At 48.6% G+C, this 22,312-nt stretch overlaps 1 protein-coding gene across 1 annotated transcript; it reads right to left on the reverse strand.

Moving 5' to 3' along the window:
• Positions 1-9,590: 9,590 nt before the first annotated feature.
• LOC121593862 (delta-sarcoglycan) lies at positions 9,591-19,484 on the reverse strand. Its single transcript, XM_041916612.1, has 6 exons — positions 18,836-19,484; positions 15,151-15,973; positions 12,795-12,915; positions 12,458-12,719; positions 12,240-12,363; positions 9,591-11,302 (listed from the first exon to the last, which is right to left on the reverse strand). Exons 1-6 carry the CDS (start codon positions 18,850-18,852, stop codon positions 11,093-11,095), a joined length of 1,557 nt encoding a protein of 518 aa, XP_041772546.1. The 5' UTR covers positions 18,853-19,484; the 3' UTR covers positions 9,591-11,092.
• Between the last annotated feature and the right edge of the window lie 2,828 nt (positions 19,485-22,312).

Below are 22,312 nucleotides of genomic sequence, written 5' to 3' on the forward strand. Positions count from 1 at the left end.
GATTAGATAGATTCAGATTTTGGGTTGTTAGTTCGAAATTCATAGATAAATTGCATAAATCCACATCTATTTAACAAAATGGCGACAATTGTAAAGGCCAAATCTATATCTAAGTAATAAATAATCACTTCTATACAACATATTCGGTAAGAATCATTTTGCTATTTTGCGTCTAAAATGAAATAATTAAAAAAAAAAACGATTTCAACTTACACGTTTCAAGATATTTGGGACTATTGAATTATTTGTATTGTGTTATAGTTCCAAAATGTATAAGTAGTAATATTATTACATCCAAACAAACACAGTTTGAGGGAATTGACGTCTAATTCGTGTTCAAGTTCCACAAAGTACTAGGCGTCTCCATCAGCTTAACGCAAACAAATTAATAATAATAAAAAAAAACATTTCTGTTGACTTTTCCTGCTGAAATATAAAAAAATGAAAAGAATAACTCCTAGCGCGATTAATACTTTCCTCCTGCAGCACCTCTAGACCGAACCCGGTTACAAGAACAGCGCTACAAAAGAGAGAATGGTGTTTATGACCTTCCCCGCTTCATATTGCATACCTTCAGGCGTACCAATGACGCAGCAATGCATCCCAAAAAGCACTAAAAACCCGTCTTCGGTGCAATAAACATCCGCCGCGCCGGACCCAACCGCCAAGCAGGCCACGCGACCGCCCTCGTGCATCCCCCCCCCCCCACTTATTAGCGCGAATTAAAGATAAAGTGTCCGCGTGCGGGTGCGTCTGAGGTGCCGACCATTCTAGCGGGCTACCACCACAGGAACAACCTCCCCCCCCCCCCCCCCCCTACCATCCCTCCCCTTACTTCGAGCTTTTGAAAACAGCGTGGCCGCGAGGTGTGGGCAAAACAAATTCCGCAAACGCTCGCCATCGCTCCGAGGGGAGGGCGGGCGGCTGGTGATGGTAGAACGGTTTGCAAAAACCTTCGGTTCGGTGGAGAAATTGTTGTCATACGAGCGAATGCCCGGCCGGTTGGGGACGGGGTAAGTAAAAGCCTTCCGACAACAAACCCCGGCCGCCCCAGCTTCGTGTCCCCCTTCTCCCTTCCCTTGAAAGCGCTCGTTCGATACCGCAGGATGAGTGGGAGAACGGGGGAGGGATGGAGAGCGTGCGGGTTGTGTGGATTGCATGGGAAATCGTGCTGCTGAATTAATTTCAATGATTATTGTCGGGGAAATATTTTGTTTATTGTTCCAACGTTAAACACCGCCATCGGCCTTCACTTCCTGCGTGGGGGAGGGGGAGGGGAAGAGGGGAGGGCGGAACAGTGCGGGCTGGATACGTTCTCCCGGCGGAACAGGTCGGTGGAATGATCACTCCTCAACCGCCACTAACACTAACACTCCCGGGGTGTTCCGGTTCCTTTGTATGCACTCAGCGGAAGGGGCCATGTTTATGGTTGTTTGATTCGTGCTGTACCACCCTACACCGCCCTCTCGCATTCCCCCCACCCCCATCTGTTTTTCGGTGTGGTACTGATACGCATCACTGACACACCATCAACCACCACATCACTCGTCACACCAAACACACACACACACATGTATATATTTACGCAAACGCAAAAACAAAAGCACAAGCAAGACGGCTCGCGTGAGGACGAACGGCAAGAGAGAGAGAGAGGATGCGGGGAAGAAGGCATGGTGGGGTGGTTTATAGTGTCGCGGGCGCTCTGTTATTGTTGCACATGTCGAACCGCCCAAACTCGCAAACCAACCGCCCCCCCTCTCTCTTCCCTCCCCGCGTCGCTCCACCTACTCCCATTCACCGCCTCCCTCATCCACTCACTGTTTTGCATTGTCAAACAGAGAACGGCTCATCATTGCCACAATCACACCGCAACAGATCGATCCCGCAAAGGGATGGAATTGTGTCTACAGTGTGTGTTTGTGTGTGTGTGTGTGTGTGTGTGTGTGTGTGTGTGTGTGTGTGTGTGTTGTGTGTGTGTGTTGGTGTGTGCGGGGTCTTTTGCAGATTTTATCGAGATGCCCTTCAACAACAACAAAAAAGACACGAAAAACAAATAGAACCAACATCAAAATTCCATCGCTATTTGCGTGGGGGTTTATGGGGTGGGTGGATGAGTTTCTATTTCTTTTTTTGTTGTGGTGGTGGTTTTGTTTCTAATCAACATCTCACCATGCGTGTGCGTTTGGTTTAGGGTGACAACGGCAGCGTGACGCGTAAACAAAAGCGGAGACGCACCAATTAGCGACAGCACTCAGTAGTGTAATTATTGCACATTTGTGTGTGTGTGTGTGTGTGTGTGTGTGTGTGTGTGTGTGTGTGAGAGAGAGAGAGAGAGAGAGAGCATCTGATGTATTTGATTCTTTTATTTTACTGTTTTTTTTAATAAAAGTTTGTCCATGACCTACGTACCACTCATATCCCTTTTTGTGTTCAGTATGTAATTTATGGATGACCCTTTACCATTTCTTTCCTGTACTGGGAGTCCCGCCCAGCGCTACGATTTGGTTACAGTAGCAGAGGAAACAGCTGCATACTTTCTATTATCCTGACGTTACGTCATTTATGGATGGTCCCTACAGTAATATTAACCGATGAAGCGATGAAAGACATTAACAGATGACAATACACCAAATTTAGCACTTTCCTCCTTTAGAATGCTTCACTCACGCCAAGAATGGTACGGATGCTTTCCATACAGCATACAGCGCACTCCTTCCTTAATTGCTGCCTTGCCCGGTATGCGCAGTGCGCTTGAGATGGTGTGCGCGTTTCGGCATTAGAGCAGCAAGAAATTGAATTTTGATCCAATCTTTGGTGACACCTGGGCGTAGCACGGTATGGCCGGCCTCGCGTCGGTGGTTGCAGAAGCGCTAGAAACGAATGGGAAGAGGAGAAGCAGCAAAGGGCGTGGAAGATTATTTGGTTTAATTGAGCCCGAACGGACCGAACGGCCAGCAGACAACGGCATTGCACTCGCTCGGCCCCCTGGTGGGGCCGGTGTTGCGTTCAAAGAAAAGGAACAAGCATGGAAATGTGTGTGTGTGTGTGTGTGTTTGTGTGTGAGAGAGAAAGAGAGAGAGAGAGAGAGAGAGAGAGAAGGAGAGGGTGGAAAGTGCCGGGACTGAACGCTGAACCATAAGACATGCGGGCGAAACTGAAAGACAAGTGTCAGCGCGTGATTCGATGTGTGTTCGATAGTAAATTTCTCAATCAAATAGCTTGCCCTTCCCTTCCCCCTGTACATTCTGCTGCTCCTCCAACTCCCGTTGCACTTTGAGCTCTCGCTGCTTTCTCACCCGGGACGGTCAGGTAGAGGGCGCCACCTAAAAACAATATGACAAGCGCGCTCTAAAATTAACAGCTCATGCATTATTCAATCGAACAGACGTCACAACATTAATATGGGCCCCTGTCTGTGTGTGTGTGTCTATTCCGGCAGGTGGATCCCAACCCCTCTCTGCCAACCTCAAAAACCCGTTTTCCAACTTCTATTAGAGCATAAAGTTCGGTCTCGCACTGCGAAACGTGTGAAAACAGCATCATTAACAAGGCAATGGGGCTGAAAGGCAAACACACGCACACGCACCCACACACAAGCATACGAGTTAAACCTCACACGGTGCGGTGGGTTGGTAAGGGAGGAGAAGAAGGGTGAGGGGGTGTAGAAGGTAGAAGCAGGTGGTGTGGCAAACTGTACGGCTCGGTGCGTGCATGAACCGTTAACGCATAAACATTATTTCGATTTACGGACAACTACATTATGCGTTCCGCTACACAACACACCCACACACACAAACACGCGTAACCACACAAAACCGTATTGCATTCTCTCTTTTTGTATTTTCTGTCCCTATTTGTGTGTGTGTGTGAAGGCAAGCGGAGGGGTGGCGGTATGCGAAACGGGTAAAACATAGAACACAGCTCGTTGAGGTCACTTAAATCACCACGATGAAGCGTGATAAATCAAACCGGAAACTACATCCACACCGATTGGAAGCGCTCCTCCCCATGCTCCCCTACCCCATGCCTGCCTCTCCCTCGCAATCCTGCGGGTGCGGGTGTGGAAAATCGAAAGGTTAAATAAAACAGAAAATCAGATTTCAAACGAGTCAATCGAGTTCGAGCATCGGTTCAGTGCGTCCTTGGTCCTCGGTTCGGTTCGTGATTCGTGGGAAGTATCTTCCACATACCCAAACACACACACACACACACACGTACATCCCACTCAAATACACCCAGCACAAACCATACTCGCACACACACACACATGAGCGCACCGTTTGCATACTTTCCCATCGCATCCCATCGTGCACGGTGCAGCAAGGTGCAGCAAAATGGTTCGGCGAGTGGCTGCCGCGTGTTGCTTGCCGCACGCTCTGGGAGGGCCCAAGGAGAGGAGTAGAGCGTGCCGCCAGTGTTGCCAGTGCGGGCTTTGCTTCGGAACCGATCGACCGTGGCCGAATATATGCAACAAGAAAGTCATAAATATTCATATGCGGCGAGGTACGGTCCCGTGTGCTCGGTGCGGGAGGATTTTTGCGTCCTTTTTGCCGGCGCTGGCCCCGGCTCGGCCGGCTCACTCACGCCTGCACTGGTCTCCGACCTGCTCTCTGTCTGTTTCGCAGCTGGCTGCTGGGTGGATCGGTGGAATAATCGGCGTCGATTTTGTGACACACCAGATCAACCCCGTCCAGCTGGAGGTTCGTTTTTTCCCTCCCCGAGGTTGTATTGTCGGGCTCGTTCGGCTCGGTGTTCGTCTCGGTTTGTGAAAGAAGGCGCGCACACACACACACACTCGCACACACTCACGCTGGAGGGGGACACGACGGTGGAGAGGACCGCAGATTCTCGGCAGCGTTTGCATATCAATCGGGTGGAAAATCGCCGGAAAATCGCTGCCCGGCCTGGCGGAGGACCACCCTCTAGCGGACGGCTGCACACGGATGTGCGTGTACTGTTGTTGGCTTTTGTGCGTGTGACCTACCCATCTTTCGCGTTCCACATGTGTGTAGGTGTGTGGCATCGGAAAACCTTCGCCCCCTTCGATCCAACCCTGTCGACTGGTTTTTGTGGCGCTAATTGTGGTTCTTCCTCGCTCCCTTGCTATCATGATCCATGATCTCTCGCAAAAGGGGGGGGGGGGGAGGAGATGGGAAAAGGATGGCTGCGAGTGAAAATCCCGAGAAGGAAAAAGAAGTTTTCATTGTTAAACAGTTGTGGGCGAAAAGTTCGAATCGAAATGCCGCACTCGAACTTTTTTTTTATTTGCTTTATTTACATCACAAAAGACAGAACGGTTGGTGCGGGTGGCAAACTAACCACCACACACATACACACATCAAATTCTTGGACAAGCATTTTCCCCAAGCTGTGGTAAAAGCTTTCGGAATGCGAATAAAAAGCGAAGTGTGTGTGCCTTTTCTTTGCAAATTTCCACATCAGTGTGAGTTAAGTAGGGAAGGGAATGAGGATGAGAGGAAAGGGGAGCAGGGGACATAGGTACAGTTTGGAAAGGTAGAAGTAAATCTATCGTCAAATTTAATGCGATTGTTAAACGTACAAGGCCAATTCGCTGCCTGCTGCAGGACTGTTCAGCAACAAGGTACAGCGGGTTGCATGCATTTAGGCGCATTATTCCAACCAGAGTAATGGGTTTTTTTTCTTGTAGGATTTTATTTTCCAATCCCCGAAAGGATGCAGCAAAATGAGTAAAACTTTAAACGATTTATCACATTGCATACCTTCAGGCGCTTTGCCACGCAGGTGAGGATTCATATTTATTTTTTTACAATGTAATTTATGTATCTTAAATCCCACAAAGTATTGCAGGTGTAGAAAAAGTATGAATCATATCACAAAAGCAGCTTCTGTGCGGGTTTGCATACTTCAAGGAGTTAAGTTTATTAAATGAAGCATTAAATATCAGAGCTTTAAGCTGCTCACCGGCAAACCAATTCTACCATACTAAGAAGAACGAGAGATGCAACAAAAACAAATGTGCCGGGCACTGTTGTGCCAACGCCAAAAAGCCATGCCCATGGACAAGTGGCCGTGGCTTTGAATCGTTTCAACCTCCCAAATTCGTTGCATTTCCGTACGCTCAATTACCCTGGAGCGGCCATTGGATTAGCAAAATGTGATCGCACATCAGCTTGCATGCATAATGTGGGGTAATGAAGGGGGAGTGGGAGGGTGAACGAAGGGTGTGTGTGTGGAGATAATAAAGGTAATAGTGAAAGGAACGGTGTGGTAAGAAAACGGCATTGCCGTGTTCTACGGGGACCCAGCCGACAAAACACCGCAGTACTAGCCGGTGGCATGGCTGAATAATGGACTTGCAAATGTATTTGCTTGTTGTGCGGGTTGATGACGTTTTCCTTGTGTTTCTCTGTACATAATTTATTAGGATTGAAATCTTTTTTTTTTCTAATACCTCTTATAAATACCATTTTGTCCAGCACGTTGCATACATGCAGGCGATCTATTTTTCATTACCTTTTTGATGTCAAACTATGTTGCAAATTCATTTTCTTTTGATTGAACAACTTCTTTAACAAAAAAATGATAAACCACCGGTTGTGTGCGTTTGATTATTCTCGAAACTAGTCAACCTTCTTGCAGCACACCGCACACCAATTCATTGCGATGTGCGTAGTGAATTACACCGGCCAGAGCAGGTAGAGTGCATCAGGCAGAGGATTAATGACGAAGCATGAGCCGAATGCTGGTGAAGATGGCAGCGGTTTGGTAGACACAATTTCGGAAAGAGGCGAAACTACGGCACCATTTTCCATCGGCATCACAACGCCAAACCCAACGCACACACACACACATACATCCGGTTCGTGTTGTTTTTCCCGTGTTGCCATACGTCGGTGGGATCGGTAGGAAACCAAAATTGCGGTTTGATTGCGAGAGGATGGCGCAATGGTGGAGGTTTCAAAATCTATTGTGGTGTTTGATGACGACACACTTTCCTGCGCCGAGCGCCGCTGGTGCGGCAAGCGGGAAGGAGGGGACTGGAATATTTTGAATCCTATAAAATGCCCGCCTCCAGCTGGGGCCGGCTACACCTGTCCTTTACCCTGGCTGGAGGATGTTTTTCTCCGAATGGCTCTGTGCATGAGCTGTGTATGTGTGTGTGTGTGGGTGGGTTTTTGTGCATTGAATCAACAGCAAGCTGCATACGGTTCCTTTCGCTCCCGCTACCGGATGCTTCATCGCTCTTTCATTCTTCGTCTGCTTCTTATTCTTCTATATTTTTCTTCTTCTGCTGCTGGGCAAGCATCAGGGCAAGAGCGTGTCGCATCCACGAGCGGCACAAGGAGCAGCAGCCGTTTGGCAGCCGTTTTGTTGTTTCTCGGTTAAAATTTAATCCTTTTCTCTCTCGACCGTCGAGCACCTGTCATAGTGGGAGTCATTTTTCCCTCCCGTTTTCATTGTGTTTGCTGCTGTTTTTGTTTTTGGTGCACACCAAGGCGAGGCCTCGCACCCCCACCAACCGAGCGACCCTCAGCTTCACCGTCGCCGGAAACACACGCCTGCCGTCTGACATTGACTGGAAGCATATTACGTTTCTGGTTGAAACACATTTTAGGTTCGCCGCTTCCACCGCTAAACGCCCATCAAGGCCCTCGCTCCTTCCCCTCGCTCAGTATGTTGGAAGAGAATCAAAGCTAGCAGTGCCCTGGCGTGCGGCTTTTGTCTGTTGCCGTGCCCATCCGCTCCCGCTCCCACTTACCTGGTCTTTTTTTTTTGTCTGTTTGGGAGATGGACCGCGATGCGAGAGGGGGGGGGGGGGGGGAGTGCAGGAAGAAAGAATAAAAGGAAGACATGTCATATCTCCGCCAATCACCTGCCCCATGGCTGCTTCCTCCCCTTTTTATCCGCTCTTTTCACACACCACACACACACACACACACACACACACACACACACACACACACACACACACACACACACACACACACACACAAGTAGAGATCGTGTTGCAACCACGAGAACAGGAGTGTTTACCAAGCGCCCTCCTGGTCACGGCACCAAACGTTGCAACTGCTTTGCGCCACGAGTTTGAGATGAAACGGGTACGACCATGATCTTCATTGATTCTGGACTCTCACTTGGACTCTCACTCTGATTCAATATTAATTCATTTTTATTTTAAAAAGAGTACAGAAGGAACAAGGTAGAGATAGAGAGAGAGAGACAGATAGCATGAGTGGTTGTGTACAGCGTATTTTTATGCGACCAGTTTCCCAACCGCCTGGACATTGCACAATTGCGGATTTTGGATTTGTAAGAAACGATAGCTTTACCTGTGGTTTATCTCGACTGCTGCCTTCGACCTGTCGTTCTTGCGAGACAAACAACCGTCCGCTTCAGCCCCTCTCGGCCATCCACCGTCGGAAGCGAACGGAAAATGATTGCCCTTGTGCGACATGTACTATTTTTCACTCCAATGCCCGTGTTGAAGAAACGGGAGTTGAGGCAACCTCAAAAACCGAGAGCCGTGGGCTGTCATCTGCGGTTACCAGTGTGTTCGCTTCCTTGCCCCGCTACCAGCGTTCTCTCTTTTTCTTTCTGCCCTTCTACTACCAGTCAGCTGTTTTCTCTGTGTGTGTGGGGCGAGAGGGAGAGAGAGAGAGAGAGAGAGAGAGAGAGAGAGAGAGCACGGGTGGCAAGATCCGGGTTGCACAAGCACAATCGTGATGGGTTTCCGATATGCTCATCATTTTCCGAGCTCGGGACTCTGGGTGGATTTTTATTCAGCTTGTTTGCCGCTTTTCCATCGTTCTCTTGGAGCCGCAACGAAGGAAGATTGGGTGAGACGAAAGAAAGAGTGTATGTGTGTGTGGTGAGAGGGCAAGTGTAATCGGATACAAAGATCTCGGTTAGACGGGGCAACTAGAGCGCACAGAGGGCAGGAATGAAGTGGGCAACCATTTGTAAGAGCACGCTTCCTGCTTCAAGGACGAGTGGGCATTGCATACAAAGAGAAGAGAACTGCAAGGAGCAGGAGGAGGAGGAGGAGCGGATAGTGCAGGTATGCTGCCATTGGATAGAAATATTTTTTGATGCTGCTTCTAACCCCAACCGCCGCATCCCGCCATTTCGTTTCATTTCGTAATGAGCGCAGGAAGCAAGACGGCAAAGCCCGGGAGGTGGAGTTCAGGCTTAACTTAACGAGTTTACGAGATGCGAATGTCCCGGCTGTCAGCCAGCGTTTCAGCGCTGCGCTGCGCTGACATTCTCCGTATCACGTTCAGCTCGCTTGCGTACGGAAACGGACGAGTAATCGAGACGCACCTGTAAACGCATCGCACAGTGAATGAACTGTCACAAATTAGTAGTGAGATGACGGACGGGATCGCTTCCGGGTTTGACAGCAGTGGCACCGAAAGCCGTTTAGCCCGTCACTCAACTCAACCATTCGTGTCCATTTTCTCGACCCACCTGCGCGCAGCCTGGTTGACAGAGACGGTGGAAAGGTTCTTTCGGGCTTTCTCGATTTTTACTCTTTAGGTGGTCAGATTTTGTTTTGTTCGTTTGTTATTTACCTTTTTATTAGCTTTTTTTGTTGTTCTTTTTTCCCACTTCAGCGGCTGTTCGTTTCGGTATGTTGTGTGTAACCCCTTCGAACCCTGTTTGTTTGTTTTTTTTTTTTGTTCAACTTTAACACACTCAAACATGGCGCCTTGTTTCGCTGCATAGCCAGTATTCAGGTCGAATCAATATCGTCATATTTTCTTCATTCTTTGTTGTTTGTATCGTGTAGGCTGTGTGGATTTTCGTATGTGTGTGTGTACGAATGTATAGGTGATTTTGTCGTGTCGTGTGTTTACGGTTTGGTTTGAGCAGTTTCGTTCTTCAATTTTTGTGCCGGTTGTTTTCTCTTTCTCTCTCTCTCTCTGTCATTAGGCTGCTCTCGTTTTGCGCGCTCACACACACGCTACAGTTAGTGATATGTATCTTATATTGTACGAGCAGCAAAAGAAAATGGCGTTTTCACAGGGGAGAGGAGGAGATTGCAGGATGCGATCAACTCCTTCTTCGCGCTCGGGGGATGATTATTGTATCTTGGGGATAATTGATTTAAATTTGCTCTTATCTATCATGCGCCCTTGACCTTCGGTTTCTACCCTGCCCTTGCTTGCGGATTTGATTTCCCTTGTTTTTTCTTCTTTAGTTTGTTTGTTTGTTCGCCCTTTTCTCCTCGCTGCCTGCTCGCTCTGCTGCCGGAAAAATTTGAAACACGCTAATACGGTATTGATTGATATCGTCGGGCCCGCACCGTGGGCGCTCCTAGCTCTATTGTAACGCTTATCTTTCATTGCTAAGGTATGTATATATAATATATAATCGTTCCTCTAAGTGTACGCATAATTGGTTGCTAGAGTATAACATTTTTTGTTTTTACTTTATCTTTCTTTTTATTTTGGGGTTTATTTTTAATCTTTTTCGTCTGCCATCCTCTTTGTGGCACCGTTCAGCACAGCAGAGCTTGGGGGTACAAAAGGGGTGATGGAGGGGTAGGGGGTTTGAGGGATCAGGCTCCCGGGAGGAAAGATAGTACAGAGTTGGTAAGAAGAACGAAGCAACTTAACCTCTTCTAGCTGGCGTTGGCAAACCAAAAAAAAAACAGCTTCTGCAGATGATCACTCTCTCCCTCTTTATTTCTCGCTCTATCTCTCTCTCTCTCTCTCTCTCTCTCTCTCTCTCTCTCTCTCTCTCTCTCTCTCTCTCTCTCTCTCTCTCTTTAGCTTCCCTCTCCGTCGAGCGCCAGTGTAAGCTCATGCAAGGATGTACCAGGTGCCCATGCGTGTCTTTCAGGCTGGGAACCTTTAAACATCTTATTGTGTTTTGTTTCTTAAACTGTGTCTGTCAATTCGTTCGTCTGTTAAGGCAACTCGGGGACGGGAAGGGGCGAAAAGGTGTGATTCTGCATTCGAGTAAACCTAAACTGAGTATGTTAGTGTGTGTTGTGTTGTCAGTTTTGACCCCCCCCCCCCCCCTCCTTTTGTGCCACTACTACTGCTGCTGCTGCTACTAACACGCCCCCGTGTGGCGATTATGACATGCACCGGCACTAGTATTACCTGCAGATGGCGCTATCGTCGGCAGTGCAGACGCTGTTGGGCGCCGCCAGGAACAGCTTACCGCTCGAGCAGGCGCACAGCTGGTAGATCTTGCCCGCGCCGTCGCCCCTGGCGGAGGCGGCCAGCAGGCCTCCGCTGCCGCCACCCACCACCGTTTGCACCGTCTTCAGGTTCGGCATGTAGATGGCGCTAGAGTCGAGCCGGATCTGTGCGAAGGAAGAGGAAAGATAAAATCACAGTTGTAGACGATGTGAGAGTGTTAATGCTAAGAATCACGATTTCTCAACTTAATGGCAACGTGTTAGGAGCAAAAAAACGCCATGTTTATCGTTTTTAGTGGTACCTTTAGGCGTTTATCCACAAACGACGCTTAAAAGGTACCATTCAGTGTTTTCTAGTGATGTTTTAGTTTTATGAGAAGGGAATTTGTCCATCTGCTACATGTTATACCACTTACAAACCTCATTTGATGTGTTTATTTCATAGATAGAGACGTTGCTATATCTTTTTACATGGATTGCATAGATTCAGGCAATGTCATTTCATTAAAAAAAAATTTCTAGGCTTTATTACCTTATGCGATGCAGATTGTTTATACGCTGTTTTGATATCTTTGTTTTGTGTATTGCATAGATTAAGGATTTGTTATATTATGTTATGTAGTTTGCATAAATCAAGGCGTTGTTGGATTATTATATCAATGAGGAATGGTTTTGCTCAAGTGTTTAATAGATCACATAATGGAATTGTATGCAAGATGACGTTGTTTAGCAATAGCGGTCACTGTCGTGCTTATTGGATTCTAGTTTGAATCATTATTTTCGTTTGGTCATTTTATGAATATTGAACAAAACATGAATTTAACAAATGTATAAATACGAATGTTAGTAAAATGATTATTTGGTGCATTAATCAAATTGAGTAAAAAATGCCTTTTATCCTTCAACCAAACATCTCGTTGAACGAGTCAATAAACGCGGCGCAATCTTTGTACATGATGTTATGGTATGTAAGTTGAATAGATCTAGGCGCTCTAAAATTACGTGAATGGCATAAATCTAGGCGTTCATAGGCATTTCAATTTCAACACTGTTTTGCTATCAAATCGAAATGAAATCCCCTCCTCCAAAAAGGTATACTTACGCTGCCGGCCACTGAGTGAAGCTTCAGATCGTTGAGGCAGGTCGTCTCGATGCCGCCGGCCCGCGACTGGATGAATATTTCCTGAGTGGCCCGCGCTTCCAGTGATCGCGTCGGTGACTCTAGCCTGCGCACGGAAAACGGGAACAGTTTGTTTGATGTTTCATTCCAGCCACCATTCCCAATGTCACCGTCCTCGGGACGTTTGCGCGGGTACTTACTTTAAATCCTTGCCGGCATCCGCACGGACCAGCGGCGTCTGGATGGAGTCCCGGAACGCGACGCCACCTTCACCCTCGACCCGCAGCGAGCCGGCCCCCACGATCACCTCGTCCCGATCGACCGCGAACAGGTTGGTGCCGTGCGTGTCCGTGATGCGAAAGTGGTTCGCCAGCACCTCGAGCCGGTCGTGGCCGAGAAACAGCTGGTTCTCGACCGCCCCGTACGCGTTCCGCGTGTTGATGCTCAGATTGCGCGATGATTCTGCGGGCACGGAAAGCCAACACTCAGCCTGTTATCGAGGAGTACGTTCAGCCCGCCGATCGAGCGGCAACTTACCGACGGAGATGGGTTGTCCGTGCTTCGAGCGGATCGAAGATGCCCGCAGCGTGTTCAGCACCAGCGCCTGTCCTGTAAGTTGAATGCCACCGGGCACAATCTTCAGCTGGCCCATACCATTCTGCGGACGAACCGAGCGAGAGGGAAAAACAAGTCAGCCGGATGTGAGTGGGAGAAGAGATTACCGTTGCGTGCCGAAGAAACCCGAAAGGCCCTTTGCCAAAAAACGGGCTTCAAAGTACACGCACCGAAGTCACCTTTTCCCAAAGAGAGCCCAAAGTAAACGTAACTGGCTAACTGACATTTTTGATTTCTATCCGCCTGCGAACTGCACACTGGAGGGTGAAAGAATAGCTTCTCCCCCCGAAAAACCGACCGAAAACAACTTAATCAGCTAAATAAACAGACCATCAGACCTGCCATCAGCCCCAAAGCGGGCGGCATCATGCCCCAAACCACTGTGTCAAGGGCAATCGTGCGGGAAGGGGTCGAAGTTAAACATCAGCCCAAGCCACGGCCCCGGCTGCCTGCTGTAGGTCGTGAGAAATCAAACTTCTTTCACCCCAATTGGCGGCCTCGCAGCGCCATCGCTTCCCATTCACCCCTTCGCAAGTTATTCCGAGCCTTTCGGAGTGCGAAAAACACCCGCAAGGAGTTGGGAAAACAAATCACAAAGTATAGAAGAAAAAAAAACCAACAGTAGAACGAAATTCTCACTCGTTTAGCCACACCGGAGAAAAACGGCGCTCGGGGCGTCGGAAGGGAAATAAATAAATAAACACGTGTCATGATCTTTACACTTGCTGCCAATTCTAGCATGTGATGTGTATGCGTGCATGTGTGTTTACGAAGACCGTCCCGAGCCGGTGCGGCAAGGCGCAAAAGGTCGACGGTGCTTGATGGACACTTCATCGGCGAACTGAAGTGACCCGAAATGGAAGTGAAAGTTTCAATTTAACCTATCATTTTGTGGGCAGTTTGCTGCGGGGTGTTTCCTTCCTTTATTTCTCATGTTTGTTGCCGACCCAACACTGGGGGGAAAGGTGCCATACCAGGACACACGAGTTTGAGTTGGAGCAAGCAGTTGGCAGTCAGCGGGAGGAAGTCAAAGGTAGAAAGCCCTCTTGTGTGGCTGAGCCGGCTCCAACGTTGATTGTTTGCCGATGAAGAATTGGAAGTTGGGAATACTAGCCGGCAATGGGAGCGAAGCACCAACAGCAGCATGGTTGAATCTTTTAGATTGAGATAAATTGGACGGATGGATGGAATTGGAGCAGCTTTGCAAGCGTGTGCTCGAGCGCGCTGTGGAACTATTTCAAGACAGGTTTAAAAGATTGTTTGATAGACGGGAGTGAACGGTGGTGTGGGCTGTTATCTTTCTAGGCCTTCCTGAGTTGTTTTTTTTTCTTCGATGTGGTGTGTTTTCTTGGACTCAGGGTTCAGTAATAATCCATTTTTACAGCACACTGCCGATAACAGCTTAGAAACAGTCGTTTTGTTGCTAGAGCTGCATAAGTTTAGGCGCTTAGTGAAAAGACTCATGTATCGAGAGATGGCAGTGAGATGACTGGAAACAAACAGGTGTATGTGTTCTTTATGCGATCGAAACAATTATCGTATAAATGCTTACTTCTTATAATGGTAAGCAATCTCTTCTTATAATGGCAATGAGATGAAGAAGAGGATACTTAATGCATTAAAACTTACATATTCTCTTGCGATGTATCTAAACGTTCAGTATTCTAGATTGACGCCGGAAGGTATGCAATGTTTAGACATTAGTACATTTTTAATTTAATAATAAGGGATTTGTTCAGTTGGATCGTTTCGTAACTCAATGTACATTTATAATAACATATTTCATACATTTATCTCCTTGTTCACAATCTAGTCCTTGTACAAGAATTCACGATTACCAAAAATCTGTTAATGGGGCCCTGTCCGTTTTAAGTTCGTAGCCAGAAAGTTCAGGGCTTATCCCAAGGTATATGAATTTAGAAGGCTGATTGTTATCGCTTCTGTTCCTGAATGCAGATTTTAAAAGTGTTTTGTGTATTCGTCAAGCCTCCAGAAAGCTTGTTTGAAAAAAAGTTTTCACCCATCCTGCCAAAAAGTGACAAATTTGGTTATAAAAAACATGCTATGAGACTTACTTTACATACTTTTAGGCGTTTTGCACTGAATGTTCTTGCTTTGTAGTGGATATTAAAGACACGATCATGTGCTTTTATGGAGCAACGTTTGAAATATTCACATGACTGCTACGCTTAACTTTGGGCTCATTTAAGATTGGAGTTAGCCTTGCGACATGAATTGCTCTTAACAATGAAAAAACTATCTCTGGAACGTCACTCACCGAGGAAAACTCCATCACCTTCATGATCCACAGCGTCAGCGCCAGGTTCACGATGATCATCACCATCAGGACGAAGATGAGCGCGTACAGACACTTCTTGCGCCAGCCGTACAGCGCGAGCTGCATGCGACAGGCGGACCCGCCCGCTCCAGCCGTCGGTTCCGCCGGGTGCAGCGGCCCGCCCGCCGTCGGCTCGGTGACGGGCGGCGCGGCCAGCGGCGGCTCCACCACGCCCGATCGGGACGTCTTGGCCAGCGGCAGTGTTCGGCCGTGGACGCCGTTCCCGGTGCCGCTCGCGTTCCCGGTGCCGCTCGGACCGGCCATCGTTGGCTTGCTGTTGGTGGTCGGTCGAGCTGAAAAGGAGACACGCGACGGTGTCCCGGTGCCGCCGGACGGTGCCTGGCCCGCGACTGGCGATTTCAGTATGCCGGTGGTGGCGGTGGGAGCGGCCGGTGTTGCTGCCGCTGCTGCTGGTGGTTGGGACGGTGTCGGAGCGTCGCTGCCCTTCACTGGTGCGTCCGCTTCACCGTCCGGGCCATCCGGTGGGCTGGGCCGGGCAGCGTTTCCGTAGCTGCTGGTGCCTCCGATCAGCCGTGCCGGTTGGGCCGGGTACAGGATCGGGATGATGCGAACGACGGGCTCGGGCTTGCCGCTGGGCTCCCCACCGGGAGCAGTGGCGGAGGAGGTGGATGGCGTGGGACTGGTCGACGGGTTTGGCGAGCTGGGCGCCCCGGCCGTGGTGCGCTTGAGCAGGTCCGAGCCGGCGTAGCTGCGCAGCGGGGTCGAGCTGCTGCCGCTGAAGAAAATTGACCGCGGATCGTCCCTGGAGGGAAACACGCGCAAGATGTGGTATGGAAAGGGCGAAAGAAAAAGGGAGCAAATGTGAGCAAACAAGTAAACAAACCAATCCCAATCAGCGAACAAGCTGTGCTTTGTGCGCGGGCTTTTCCAGCGTCGCTTGCGATTGCTCCAGATAATTGCCAAGATGTTTTCCCACAAGTAAAGCAACACAAACACGATCCGGTCACACAGAGCTACTGCTATGGAAGACGCAGGGAAAGTGTCCGTCTGTCATCATTACGCTTCTTCGGCTTGGGCAACACGACCCGCCGTCGTCTTTGACAGGCTTTCGGAATTTTCTTTTCAATTTATTCTACACCTCCGGTGCCCCCCCTGCCTTGATGAAGATGGAAATAAGTGCATTATCGATTCTAGCACGGGAATTTGCACACGTGCCCACAAACACCCTCCCACACATACAGCACTTGGTCACGCATACACAGAGCAAATCAAATCTAACGGCCATCGCAACGGGCACGTTTTCCATATTAATGGCTTGGTTCCATTGCTGTCTTCCTGCTCACGGACGAAGCTGTCAAAGGTCGTCGTTAGCTCCGTTTTCCACCAACCTCCTCGCTCGTTGATGTGTTTAAAATGGTGTGTGTTTTTTTATTAATAAAAAAAACACCCGAACACAAACAAAGCGTTCCCAGTTAGTAGAAGCTCGGTTGGCTTCGGTTTTGCAGTAGTTGCAAAAACGGCAAGTGTCTGACAGAGTCTGTCCACCTGTGCCGACGCTTTGTGCTTAGTGTGCACGGGCGCACTAACAGGTTTGACAGGTGAGTGAAATGGCGAGGCACGAAACAACGTGGTTTTGGGTGCGTAAACAATGCTTGCCGTGGTAGGATACGGAAGTAGAAGATGATTTAGACACATTTAAGAATGGACTGCTCACACAGAGTGAATAAGCAAAGCATAACTGAGGTATTGACAAGGTTTGTGGAATGTTTTGGAATAGTTTTGTGCTACGGCAGCCTCTGCCCAATACGCTAGAAGCTGATTGATTTACCAAATAGAACCTCGCAAAACATCAAACAGCCTATTAAGACGCCTCTCGTTTGGAGGGAACCATTGGAAACGATGACGTTTATATGTGTACCGCGCACACCCATAACACGCAGCGTATAAACGAGCAATAACAATAACAACAACAAAACAACATCCCTCCGCCGGGCAATAAAATTCGAACAGGCAAAACTCCTCGCCTGCGCCCGTCCGCACGCGCAACATTCCGAAGCTAAGAGCTAACCTGCCTGCCCCCTTGCTCTCGACACAAACCGAGCGCTTGCCCCTCGAGAGACGGGTGTTTATGAATATGTTTATCTAGACATCTCGCTGTGTATATGTGTCGGCCGGCCTGCATGTGTGTGGATGGGGATACTTAGTGGTTATAAATAAACACACTGCCCGCCACCGTGGTTGCGCGGGGTGCGAAAAGTCGGGGCCACGCCGAGCGTGATTTTCTCTTGCTGCAGGGCGTCGCAAAGTGGGTCATAATCGGATACACACCGGGGGAGGTTGGAGTTGGGGATCGTGGAGGTTTTTTTTTTTTAATGGTGATTCCTCTTTGCCACTCACTTTTTACGATGCTCCCAAGTAGCCAGAACACTGTGATAATTACACTTTTATTCTTCCCGCGTTCTTGCAAGAGTCTTCCTCGCACCCGCTATACCTGTCACATAAGGGGGGGAAAACCCGAGCACATCTAGCTTGACACTTGCCCAACACAGCGATAAGAAACATTCACACTCGGACACACTATACAACAAATTGAAAGAAACAAACCAAAACGCGCTCGACACGTATCCAGGCTAGGATTACATCGGCATGCCTGGAGAAGGGTGGATGGAACGCCCTTGTAGAAATTGTCCATAATTAAGTGCTGGCGCACAACTTCACGACCGATTACGGGTGAACACTGTCCACAAGGGGGTGAGGTACCGACACTCCCAGGGATTTAAAACATGGGCCATATACATTCTGACAACTGACGTTCGATTAGTAAGGGTGAACCACACCTACCGGGACCGGGAGGCAGCAACACGATTGCACGAGCAGCGCCGAAATGCACTCCGCAGGTGATAATGGGTTCGGACTCACAATCCTTTAATGCCTACGCCTCCAACACGTTCGTCCAACTGGTAGTGCACTACGTCCACGGAACCAGATCCGAGCCGGGTCTCCTTCTGACCAAAAACTGGCGTTGATTGGTGTGCTGCCAAGCCTGATTTTGAAGTTTATTTGGAGCAGATTAGGTGGGCATTAGCTTTGGAAATTTGTAAAACCGACCACCAATGGACCATGCCTATCCTGTGTGTGTGTGTGTTTTTGTGGAACACGTTGGCATTCACACGTGTGGTTGGGTGGAGTGCGAGTGCTACGAGGTAATGTTGTGCCCGCTGTCATTCCGATGCACCGAACTGCTACAAATGCGTGTGGTCTCGTTGGTATTATGGGAACGCTTAAATGCTTTGCTCTTGTTTGTTTGAATGAAAATTGAAAGAACCATGGAAATAGAGCGAACGTTGACTTCAGAAGAAGTGATTTCAGTAAGATCTTTGGGGAATAGTTTGCAAGAAGCAAATTTACCCAAACATTCTAATAGTATTATGAATGCCTGAGGATGCATTCCCGCACAAGACCTTATGCTGCCTCCTCCCAGGCTCCTCAACACCAGCCGAGTGTTTTACAAACAATCAAACATCGATCGGCACGCAAAGGTGGTCAGTCCCGGATTGGAAGAACGCAAGCAAAAGACGCAGATGCACACGAAGAATACTATTTATAGTGTCGGGCACAGGTCCGCGTTGTGTTCGGTGCGTGGCAGAGCCGTCGCACAACTCACCTTGAATAACGCGACATGGCGTAGACTGTGTAACTTTACACGTGTGACGCGAATGCCGAAATGACAACGCCCTCGCTGATGCTGTTGGTCGGTTTGACGCGTCTTTCCTGCTGTTGTCGGGGCTTGGTCCCTTCTTTTTTTGTTTTTGCTTGCCAGTGGAAATTATTGATTGCAGAGATTGATTTAACGCTCAACGGAACACACGATCAGCGAACAGCTTTACGCCCGCCTTGCACTTGCACAAACCCGCACAGCCGCTGGAGCGTACTGGCACGAAACGCGCTAGCATCCAGCGGGACCTAGCAGTGACACGTTGGCGTACACCGACATGCCGTCACGCGATTTGGTCTTGCCGAGATGAGGCAGAAAAACGCAACCGAACCGAACTGAGCCCGTGTCACCGTGTGTGTTTGTGCGCGCGTGCGAAACCTCTGGCGTAGAGTACGTCCGCGTGCGGCTACGCTAGAAGCGAATACACACACAAAAAACGCACACACGCCGATGCCGATGACAGAATGGAGGACGTCGTGAAGTGAAGCTCTAGGCTTAAAAACACCACCCAAGCCTGTCTGAAAGATGAGTCCTCTGCGCACGAGCAACTGGGCCGTGGACTATGAAGAAGATGAACGACAATAGGAGGGTAACAGTGAGACTGTTTCACCTTTCCTAGTCGTACGCTCTCGCTTACGCGTCGCCCTTTCCTGCTCTCTTTCTCTCTCGCTCTCTTTCTCTCTCTCGCTTAGTCTCGGCGAACGTCGTAAGCACACTTTACGAGAGTGTTTCCCGACGTGTGTTCACACCTGCTGACGCTCGTTGCGAGATGAAAGCATGCTCGGACTAACTTCTACTCGAAACGCTTGGGGAAGTCGACGCTGACCGAGCATCCACAACACGCTGGTGATGGGAAAACTGAAGTTTTGGTCGGAATCGATTCCGGCTTCTGGTTTTTTTCAAGAATTGCGGAGAGTAGATCCGGGATAAGTTATCGAAATTTCAATCGGAATGTAATTCAGAACATAGGGTGTTCATCAATTTAAATAGCACTACAAAATTGCAAACATTTTCATCTCAAAAGATGCCTCTCAGTCATAGAGCATCCAGTGTTATTGATATCCAGTTCCAGTAATGTTTCCAGAATCGGCTGCAGTAATGTCTCTCTGGCGTAACTAAAGGAAGCGTGCTCTCTCAGAATAGTTGTGTTATATGATTGATTGATATATGATATGATATATGATTGATGGCATTTTTTACCTCAGCTTACATTTGTAGTTTCCTCCTGAATATGCTGGACAATTTTTCGGCTTCGTTTTGTTGGGATGGTCACTGTTTATGTCCTCACCATTGATTTGTTTGGTCGTTCTTCGTACAAAGCTCTCTATAACTAGTCTAAATGTAGTTCTCAACTGGTTCGCATTTGATCTATCAAAGACCTCGGTGTGTGGTTAGACGACAAATTGGTGCTTTACGTCAATATACGTTAATGTCGTACTAATCCTTCGGTTAGGTGTCGAGTTAAAGATCTGATTTGTCTTAAGACTTTCTGTAGGTGTTAGGTTCGTTGTTACCACTCGAGAACATACCGCAGGTTCGTTTGGTCTCCACCATACCATATCCGTTGTCGACTACTTAGCTTAGAACTTTCTAAAATAGGCGCTTTATCATCCTGCTTGTCCCATTTCCCATTTCAATGCTCAAGATCTTCCCTTTCTCTTTTACGCAACTTTATTATGCTACCCGAATTGGAACTCCTCTTTGTCCCGATGCGTTAATTCCGGAACATACATTCCTCGGCTTAGTTATATCTGTGATATTGTTGGGCCATAGGTGCACCTTTAATAATTGAATAAAATAAATTAATAAACAGATAAGTCGGTTCCAGTATCGATTTCGGTATCGGTTTCATTAATCGATGCCGAACACGAAGTCGGAACCGTGTAGTTCCGTTTTGGAGCGTCCACCACTACAACCAATTTTAAAACCTTACTTCTGTTCCACTAGGGAAGAAGAGTTGCGACTTTACAGATGAGCGATACGGACGTCACAGCCACATGTCACGATCCGCTTCTATCTTGTTTCATCTAACAAGCGTCGTGAGCTAAGCGTGATTTGAAAGATCATGCTCCAATTCTGTCTTCTGACCAAATCGATTCAAAGCAATCTTCAAATGCACTCAACGGAACAGCCTCAACAGTTGTTAGCACTTCACAAATCAACTCGAGCGTGTGGGAGCAATTATTGAACACACCGAAACAGGACACCAGTCTCGCCGTTCTCGCCCAATTCGCCCCCTTTATGCACATTCCAATTGGCTTCGTCCGGAGGCCCATCGCAACGCGGAAGCCGATGAAAAGTATTTTTAGCAGAATTTTGCACACACGCACAGGCCAACACACACACACACACACATACACACTCACTACTTTACAACGGAGTGCAACACTTCGGAAGCGTTCCTCCGTTTGAAGGGCTTGTTGGCGTTTATTAAACTTTCCGTCCGCCGGCCGCCGACTCCTCCTGGGGCTGGGGATAACGGTCGCTCGATCGCCTTACGGCGCAGCCAGCAAGGAGGTTGGGTAATTATTTTACGCGTAGATTTATGACCTCCACGTGAGTGCTCTAGAATTCTATATTTCCACTCGTGGTCGTTAGTATACTTTACCCGACCGGTACAGTATACGCTCCATTGCACACACAGGCACAAAAAGGAGGAGAGCAACCGTTTTAAGACTGTTTTGTACTTGTCGGGCGCAAGAAGTCGGCTTTAAGACCGTACTTTTCATACGGTCGATTCCGTTCACTTCCGGCCGTCTTTACTATACTGCCATCTTTCCGTCTTTGAAATTCTTTTACCGGGGAAACGCATATGCTCTGGCGTGGGGCGGAGAGCAAAGATCAAAATTCGATTGCAGCTACGAGTCCGCTGCTCGTCTCACCTCACCACTTCTTTTATCTTTCCAAAGCGGCAGGCGGCGGGGCAGGGAGGTGCTGTGCAAAACCTGGCGTCAAGAAGACTTTGGTGTTTAAATTTTGGCTTTCGCTAACCGCCGCAAGCCCCTCCATTTTGGGGCCATGCAGCTGTAAGCACTGGTGCCGGAGACACTGGGTGCCTGTTCGGGCAATGGGTACCCCGGATGCGGAAACAAAAGCTTCAACTCCACTGCCCCAAAAAGGAAGGACCGATTACGCGCGGAAAGAGGAGGGCTGAACGATGGGGAGGGGGGGGGGGGGAGGGAGTGCCGTGCAAAATATGCCGGAGAGTAATGGTAGAACTTTTCTTTCCCCCCTGGAGCAGCGAGCATTATACGCCCGTTGTATTGGACAGATTTGCATCTGGCGAAGAGGAACGGCATAAATTTTCGGCACCCAGGAAATCGGACTTTCCGACCGCTAAGCCCGCCGCCCCCGTCGCCTCCATCTTTCCCTTCCAGCTCGCTCGGTTGTTGGGGCAATGTCTTTCAGGCTTGTGTGGACAGTGCT

This window comes from Anopheles merus, chromosome X (genome assembly GCF_017562075.2).
Source record: "Anopheles merus strain MAF chromosome X, AmerM5.1, whole genome shotgun sequence".
Taxonomy (NCBI): Eukaryota; Metazoa; Arthropoda; class Insecta; order Diptera; family Culicidae; genus Anopheles; species Anopheles merus.

Excerpts from the sequence above, each read along its gene's own strand:
- LOC121593862 (XM_041916612.1), bottom strand. Across the intron at positions 12,916-15,150 it reads AGGTGATGGAGTTTTCCTCG|AATGGTATGGGCCAGCTGAA; the intron begins GTGAGTGACGTT and ends GTTCGTCCGCAG. Across the intron at positions 12,720-12,794 it reads CGGACAACCCATCTCCGTCG|AATCATCGCGCAATCTGAGC; the intron begins GTAAGTTGCCGC and ends CCGTGCCCGCAG.